At 45.0% G+C, this 8874-nt stretch overlaps 1 protein-coding gene across 6 annotated transcripts in view; it reads right to left on the bottom strand.

The window, feature by feature from the left end:
• Nucleotides 1-561: 561 nt before the first annotated feature.
• The window catches only part of gabrb3 (gamma-aminobutyric acid type A receptor subunit beta3), a 649138-nt gene continuing 640825 nt past the window's right edge, over nucleotides 562-8874 (bottom strand). For all 6 annotated transcript variants that reach the window (XM_078402114.1, XM_078402113.1, XM_078402116.1 and 3 more), the window contains one exon: nucleotides 562-1804. In XM_078402114.1, coding sequence (XP_078258240.1) covers nucleotides 1454-1804 — 351 coding nt within the window. In that variant the 3' untranslated portion in view covers nucleotides 562-1453. The remainder of the gene's footprint in view (nucleotides 1805-8874) is intronic.

The raw sequence follows: 8874 nt of genomic DNA, 5'->3' as shown, positions 1-8874 counted from the left end.
AGTCAGGCCCTTCGGCCCATCGAGTCCGCGCTGACCAGCGATCCCCGTACACTGCCACTACCCTACACACGAGGGGAAATTTACAATTTTTGCCGAAGACAATTAGCCTACAAGTCTGCACGTCTCTGGTGTGTGGGAGAAAACCGGAGCACCCGGAGAAAACCCACACGGTCACGGGGAGAAGGTACAAACTCCATGCAGACAGCACCCGTAGTCGGGATCGAACCTAGGCCTCTGGCGCTGTAAAGCAGCCACTCTACCGCTGCACCACTGTGCCGCCCACATTTGGTTCTACACAACCGACGAAATCCTCTTCAGTATATTTCTGGCCACAGAAATGGTACCAGCTGATGCAATCTAAGAAATACCTGCTGCCTGATCAGTTGTATTCATTCCTGGTACTTTGATTATCCTCTTGCAACCCAAGACCATAGAAAGATGATCCTAAAATAGTCACTGATGAAGAGTGGACACACGGACTGTGAAAGGAATCTCAGTGGTGTAACTTTGGAAAATTTAACCACTCGATTAATTCTTAGCCTCACAATGCTGCTCTGTAAACCATTTATAACCAATTTTATTAATTTTTTTTTACATTTTTTTTTTTTTTAAATGGAACATCAAAGAATTCAAACAGTATGCAGGAATGTTCATGAAGTTACCACTGAGCAAACTACAGAAGTTACCATACGTGTTTTGGAAAATGGAAATAAAATGAAAAGTTGGTATTTTTTTTTAACTAGTATATTTACACAGTGCCTAATCGTGAATAGCAACTAATCCCCAAAAAATTCTGCCCATGAATAAATTATCCATGATAACTATACAGAGTGTAAAATGATGGAATCACTTAATGTCATTCACTGCCAAATTAATACAGCAATCATCCTGTATCATGTACTGAGAAGAATACTGCAAGGTCCCACATTGAAATATTATGCTGCAGAACGCTGTGGGAAATAACTAAATATTGTAATATTAACCAGCCGTGACCATTGTATTTAGAAATAGCTGAAAAAGACAGCTTCAAGAAAAAGCAACTCTTGCAAGATCCAAACAATTACTAATTTTTACAATTCCTAGTGTACATGGCAGATAACTCATTGTTTAGGTGACATGGTATCATGCAAAGTATGATGGGCTGTTTCAAGGCTAGAAATGTCATTCTCGTTATCTTTCTCTCTCTGAGGATATCATCCTTTTTTTTTCTTCATTTTTCCCCCCCTTATAGTCTTTTTGTTGTTGTTGTTGTTGTTGTTGTTGTTGAATATTTTGTTTCCCCCTTTTCGCGTGGTCACATCTTTTTTGTTTGTTTGTTGTTCTGCTGCAAAAATGATTCACTTGGCCGTGACGCCGCATTCCGCAAACCCTACGATGACTTTTGGCAAGTCGCTTCATCCGGTTTAACACTGAGCGGAGTCCACAGAACCCTTTTGTAGGTGGTGCCTCGGCATCAGTTCACGTAGTAGAGCCAGTAGATCAAGTTGAAGAGGGAAAAAATGACTGGAAATACTATCCTTGACCATCTGTCTATGGCGTTAACGTCAGTCAGATTTGGGATTTTGATTTTCAGCTGGGAGGACCTTCTGCGCAAGCGGTTCTTTTTAGCCTGGGTAGCGTTTCTATCGGGCGTGCTGCGGCCCAGTCCTACACGGGCTGTGCTTTGCTTGCGGTACTGGATTCCTGAGTTGTCGAAGGACATCACCGAGTTCCTCGTCTCCGTCACGCTTGTCATCACCTCCGTCGCCGCGACTTCGTTGTGGATCTCCAGGGTCGAGAGCAGGATGTTTCCGTGGGCGTCCACCTGGGTGTGCAAACAGAACAGGCAGGTCAGTCGTGTTTGCTGAGGAGGTTTACAACACCGAGAGGGACATCTGGGGTTGGGCCTAGGTTGACGTTTAGGTTTACGGGTCTGCCCCAGTAAGGCGACTGCCGGCGACTGTCGAAGTCGTAGCAGATCGCCAACATTTTCTTTTACCCTACGACAACGACCACGACAATGCCGAGTCAGGTCGATACAAGTTACTTTTTTTTGTCAAACTAGCACCCGGCTAAGGGATTATACCGTCTTCGGAAACATCGCGAAATTCCCACACTTACCTGACCGTCTCCAATCTACCTGTCAAATGTCCCGACGGTAAATAAATTGGTTAAACAAAACTATCTTCTGGTATCTTCAAATGCCTTTTCTTAATTTAATATTACGTGCTTCTGAATGCATCTGCGACAACCTAGCAAACCCGGGGACAGCGTGTGACAGCGGCCGCAATAAACTACGATACCTGGCGACAAGCCAGCTGTCGCCGAGAAATTTCTATCTGGAAAATGTTTCCGCGACGCGTCGAGATCCACTACGATTCATTGAAGACTCCTCACGATCATGCACGCGACACCCCGGCAAACGTTCAGCGACAGCCTAGTCGCCGGCAGTCGCCTTAAAAGCGCCCTTTACTGCTGTCACGGGTAGCCGAGGTGCAGTGGAAAGGCTTTGCTTTGCAAGCTATCCAATCAAAGCTGCACATAAGTACAATCAGGCCAAACTCAAGTACAATAGGAATAGCAAAGGGACGGCTATAAGCAAATTTACCATTAGCAAATTTGCAGATGATACAAAGCTGGGTGGTAGTGTGAACTGTGAGGAAGATGCTACGAGGTTGCAGGGTGACTTGGACAGGTTGTGTGAGTGGGCGGATACATGGCAGATGCAGTTTAATGTGGATAAATGTGAGGTTATCCACTTTGGTGGTAAGAATAGGAAGGCAGAGTATTATCTGAATGGTATCAAGTTAGGAAAAGGGGACGTACAACGAGATCTGGGTGTCCTAGTGCATCAGTCACTGAAAGGAAGCATGCAGGTACAGCAGGCAGTGAAGAAAGCCAATGGAATGTTGGCCTTCATAACAAGAGGAGTTGAGTATAGGAGCAAAGAGGTTCTTCTGCAGTTGTAGGGTGCCCTAGTGAGACCGCACCTGGAGTACTGTGTGCAGTTTTGGTCTCCAAATTTGAGGAAGGATATTCTTGCTATTGAGGGCGTGCAGCGTAGTTTTACTAGGTTAATTCCCGGAATGGCGGGACTGTCATATGTTGAAAGACTAGAGCGACTAGGCTTGTATACACTGGAATTTAGAAGGATGAGAGGGGATCTTATCGAAAAGTAGAAGATTTTTAAGGGGTTGGACACGTTAGAGGCGGGAAACATGTTCCCAATTTTGGGGGAGTCCAGAACAAGTAGCCACAGTTTAAGAATAAGGGGTAGACCATTTAGAACTGAGATGAGGAAAATCTTTTTGAGTCAGAGAGTTGTGAATCTGTGGAATTCTCTGCCTCAGAAGGCAGTGGAGGCCAATTCTCTGAATGCATTCAAAAGAGAGCTAGATGGAGCTCTTAAGAATAGCGGAGTCAGGGGGTATGGGGAGAAGGCAGGAACGGGGTACTGATTGAGAAAGATCAGCCATGATCACATTGAATGGCGGTGCTGGCTCGAAGGGCCGAATGGCCTCCTCCTGCACCTATTGTCTATTGTCTATCACTTATGACCTTAAGATCAGCAGTGACTTTCAACAGTAACTGTATTGTCACCTGTACCTAGTTACAGTGAAAGGCCTAGCTTTGCATGCAATCCAGCCAAATCATACTGTAATTATACATGAGCACAATCATACAGTAAAAGTAGAAAGAAGTAAAAAGTAAAAGTAGTAAAAGAAACAAAAGAGTGCAACGATAATAGAGTTAAAAAAATAGATTTCTTCTGAGGCAGAAGATACAGAGTACATCATATACCAGGGGTCACAGCTTAAGGATAAGGGGGAAGTCTTTTAGGACCGAGATGAGAAAACATTTCTTCACACAGAGAGTGGTGAGTCTGTGGAATTCTCTGCCACAGAAGGTAGTTGAGGCCAGTTCATTGGCTATATTTAAGAGGGAGTTAGATGTGGCCCTTGTGGCTAAAGGGATCAGGGGGTATGGAGAGAAGGCAGGTACAGGCTACTGAGCTGGATGATCAGCCATGATCATATTGAATGGCGGTGCAGGCTCGAAGGGCCGAATGGCCTACTCCTGCACCTATTTTCTATGTTTCTATGTTACTATCATATAGTTCTAGGTTTTGAGGTAGAAAAGAGGTGGTAGTGCGATTATATGGGATGATAGTAGACCCTCTTCGGGGGCCATCAAGCAAAGACTCACCACACTCTGGTACCATCTTGCCAGATTTTCAGTGAAGATATAAAATAGAACCAGGGTAAGTTGTCGACCTCCTGAACTGACCCCGGGTTAAAAATACCATGGCTGAACCTTTGCCTCATCTCTAATTTACTGTCTCCCTTGATTTCCCTGGAGCCCCAAAATATCTCCTGGCCTTGAGCATGATCAACATCCAAGCAATCTCTGTCATCAGGATAAATAAAACCTCAGTGGACGTCACATAAGATAATGGGAGAGCATTGGCAAAGTAGATTCAGTCAAAATGTACGCTGTGGGAATGTGTGGGAAGAAACTGCAGATAGACACAAAAAGCTGGAGTAACTCAGCTTCAGACTGAAGAACCCAACCCGAAACGTCGCCCATTCCTTCTCTCCAGAGATGCTGTCTGTCCTGCTGAGTTACTCCAGCTTTTTGTGTCTATCTTAGGTTTAAACCAGCATCTGCAGTTCCTTCCTACATAAGAAACTGCAGATGCTGGTTCACCTCAAAGAAAGACACAAAATGCTGGAATAACTCAGCGGGACAGGCAACATCTCTGGAGAGAAGGCATGGGCGACGTCTCGGGTCGAGTCCGAAGAAAGGTCTCGATCCGAAACGTCACCCATTTCTTCCCTCCAGAGATGCTGCCTGTCCCGTTGAGTTACTCCAGCATTTTGTGTCTATCTTCTTGTGTGCTGAGGGAAGGTGTTCATGCACACAGGCATAATGACAGGAGCTAAGAATAAGGGAGGAGTTTTCACATTTCAACACTGGTGCAACAGACTATAAGGGAAAGGCATCAAAGAATGTCGTCAAGTTGGAAAGGATGCAGAGAAGATTTACGAGGGTTTTGCCAGTGCTCGAGGGCCTGAGCTATAGGGAGAGGTTGAGCAGGCTGGGATTATTCCTTGGAGCGCAGGAGGAAGAGGGGTTATCTTATAGAAGTATAAAAAATCACGATAGAAATAGTTCGGATGGACACACTGAGTCTCTTGCCCAGAGTAGGGGAATCGAGAACTACAGGACATAGCTTTAAGGCGACAGCGGAAAGATTTAAAGATTTAATAGATTTAATATTAAAGATTTAATAAAGATTTAAGATTTAATCTGAGGGGCAACCATTTTACACAGAGGGTGGTGGGTATATGGAACGTGTAGCCAGAGGAGGTGGTTCAGGCAGAAACTATAACAACATTCAAAAGACTTTTGGACAGGTACATGGATAGGAAAAGTTTAGGGGGATACGGGCCATATGTGGGAAGGTGGGACTAGTGTAGATGAGGCACCTTGGTCGGCAGAGGCAAGCTGGGCCAAAGAGCCTGTTTCTGTGCTGCATGACTCCATGACTCTATGACTTGGATAAGTGGATTGAAGGCTTTGTGTCCAAGTTTGCAGATGATGGTAAGATAGGTGGAGGGGCAGGCAGTGTGGTGGAAGCAAGGACGTGGCCAGATTAGGAGAGGGGGCAGAGAAGTGGCAAATGAAATTCAGTGTAGCAAAGTGCAGAGTCATGCATTTTGGTAATAAGAATAAACGCGTAGATTATTTTCTAAATGGAGAGAGAATCCTGAAATCGGAGGTGTAAAGGGACTTGGGAGTGCTGGTGCAGAACTCCCAAAAAGTTAATTTGCAAGTCGAATCGGCAGTAAGGAAGGCAAATTTTTAATGCAGATAGACACAAAAAGCTGGAGTAACTCAGCTTCAGACTGAAGAACCCAACCCGAAACATCACCCATTCCTTCTCTCCAGAGATGCTGTCTGTCCTGCTGAGTTACTCCAGCTTTTTGTGTCTATCTTCGGTTTAAATCAGCATCTGCAGTTCCTTCCTACACAAGAAACTGCAGATGCTGGTTTACATCAAAGATGGTTTACACCATTTATATCAAGAGGACTGGAATACAAAAATGGAGATGTAATGCTGAGGCTCTATAAGGCATTGGTCAGGCCGCATTTGGAGTACTGTGAGCAAATGTAGGTCCCATATCCGAGGAAGGATGTGCTGGCTCTGGAGAGGGCCCAGAGGAGGTTTAGTAGAGTGATTCCAGGAATGAGCGGGTTAGCATATGGTGAGCGTTTGACAGCACTGGGCCTGTACTCGCTAGACTTGGAGAATAATGAAAGGCATAGATAGAGTGGATGTGGAAAGGAAGTTTCCACTGGTGGGAGAGTCTGGGACCAGAGGTCATAGCCTCAGAATTAAAGGCCGCTCTTTTAGAAAGGAGGTGAGGAGGAACTTCTTGAGTCAGAGAGTAGTTAATCTGTGGAACTTTTTGCCACAGAGGGCTGTGGAGACCAAGTCAGTGGATATTTTTAAGACAGAGAGAGACAAATTCTCGATTAGAACAGGTGTCAAGGGTTATGGGGAGAAGGAAGGAAAATGGGATTATGAGGCAGGGATCAGCCAAGATTGAATGGTGGAGTAGACTCGATGGGCCGAATGGTCTAATTCTGCTCCTATAATTTGTGAACTTGAGCAAGCATTCCCATTTCTTCTGGGAGTACCATTAGCACAAGCAAAAGACCACAGCGACTTCATCCCCTGACTGTTGAAAGCTACCCTTCTTGTAGCACTGATATCATGCAAAGAATAATTATCAGTTCATTAATTTAGCCCTGCTTGCAAAGAGCTTTATGAATACAACATTAAAAAATGAAAGCTTTCCCCTGCTACTGCTATCTTTTAAATAATCTCTAATGTATTATATTTAATATTTCACGGCATAATATTTATCGTAACCCTTGGGGAACGTCCACTTAAGAGATTAATGACCCAGAAACAATTTTTTGGTGCTCATTAAACCGAGTCACATTGCAGGGTCTTAGGGGGACTTTGGATTGAATAATGGGCCAGCAATAACTATACGAAGGATGCATGCTCTCCTTAATATTACCAAGGGCTCTCAATGTGCACTGGTACGGCAAGCACCATTATGTTTTGAGTATGTTGCAAGATATTCACATCGACTTGAACTTTTCCTGGCTAGATGTGATCAAAGAAAGCCGACCCAACTCTGAGCAAAACTAGATGGAAGCTAATGGATCAATAATAATAATAATAATAATACATTTTATTTATATAGCGCTTTTCATATACTCAAAGACGCTTTACAGAGATTTTGAGAACATAGGGAAATGAATAAATAGATAAATAAGTAAATAAATAAATGAACAGAGAAAGGAGACAGAAGGTGAGGTGACCTTCAGTGGTTGAAGGCAGTACTGAACAGGTGAGACTTCAGCGATGTTTTGAATGTGGTGAGTGTGGGGGAGTCTCTAACGGTTTGGGGTAGTGAGTTCCATAGGGTGGGAGCAGCGATGGAGAAAGCCCTGTCCCCCCAGGATCTGAGTTTAGTCCGGATGTGGGGGGATAGGAGATTGGCAGCGGCAGAGCGGAGGGTGCAGGTGGGAGTGTGCCTGTGGAGGAAGTCGGTCAGGTAGGATGGGGCCAGGTTATGGAGGGCTTTGTAGGTTATGAGGAGGATTTTGTACTGGATTCTCTAGGGGATGGGGAGCCAGTGGAGTTTATAAAGGACGGGGGTGATATGGTCACGGATCGAGGTGTGTGTGAGTAGACGGGCAGCGGAGTTTTGAATGTATTGAAGTTTATTGATGATTTTTGAGGGTGCGCCATAGAGGAGGCTGTTGCAGTAGTCCAGACGGGAGGTGATGAAGGCGTGGATGAGGGTTTCTGCTGCTGTGGAGGAGAGGGATGGACGGAGACGGGCAATGTTTTTGAGGTGGAAGAAGGCTGTCTTTGTGATGTGTTTGATGTGTTTGTCGAAGGAGAGGGTTTGATCAAGGATGATTCCAAGATTCCGGATGTGAGGTGAGGTGGATACTGGGAGACCATCAATGTTGAGGATGAGGTTTTGGGTGGATTTGGTGAGCGTTTTTGGACCAATGATGATGATTTCAGATTTGTTGCAATTGAGTTTGAGGAAGTTTGATTGAAGCCAAGATTTTATTTCAGTAATGCAGTTTGTCAGTGTAGAGAGTGTGGTGGGGGAGATTGACTTGGTGGAGATGAGGAGCTGGATATCATCGGCGAAGCAGTGGAAGTTGAGACCATGACGGCGGATTAATTGACCAAGGGGGAACAGGTAGAGGATGAAGAGGAGGGGGCCAAGGACTGAGCCTTGGGGGACACCTTGGGGGAGGGGAGAGGTGGGGGATTTACAGTTGTTAATGGAGATGAACTGGTGTCTGTCAGAGAGGTAAGATTTGAACGAGGATAGGGCTGTGCCGGTGATGTTAAGGGAGGTTTCAAGTCGGGTGAGGAGAATGGAGTGATTTATGGTGTCAAAGGCGGCGCTGAGGTCAAGTAGGATGAGGATGTTGAGGTTGCCAGCGTCGGAGGAGAGGAGAATGTCGTTTGTGATTTTGATAGCTCAATGATAGCTCGATTACCGATCCAGCCATTCCAGATTGTCACCTTCCCCTCAGCTAACAATGAACCATTCTACATTTCCTTATGTGTAGGAAGGAACTGCAGATGCCGGATTAAACCGAAGATAATTGGAGCGACTAGGCTTGTATACACTGGAATTTAGAAGGATGAGAGGAGATCTTATCGAAACGTATAAGATTATTAAGGGGTTGGACACGTTAGAGTCAGGAAACATGTTCCCAATGTTGGGGGAGTCCAGAACAAGATGCCACAGTTTAAGAATAAGGGGTAGGCCATTTAGAACT

Source organism: Rhinoraja longicauda, chromosome 7 (assembly GCF_053455715.1).
Source record: "Rhinoraja longicauda isolate Sanriku21f chromosome 7, sRhiLon1.1, whole genome shotgun sequence".
NCBI lineage: Eukaryota > Metazoa > Chordata > Chondrichthyes > Rajiformes > Arhynchobatidae > Rhinoraja > Rhinoraja longicauda.
This window is presented reverse-complemented; position numbering and strand designations above follow the sequence as displayed.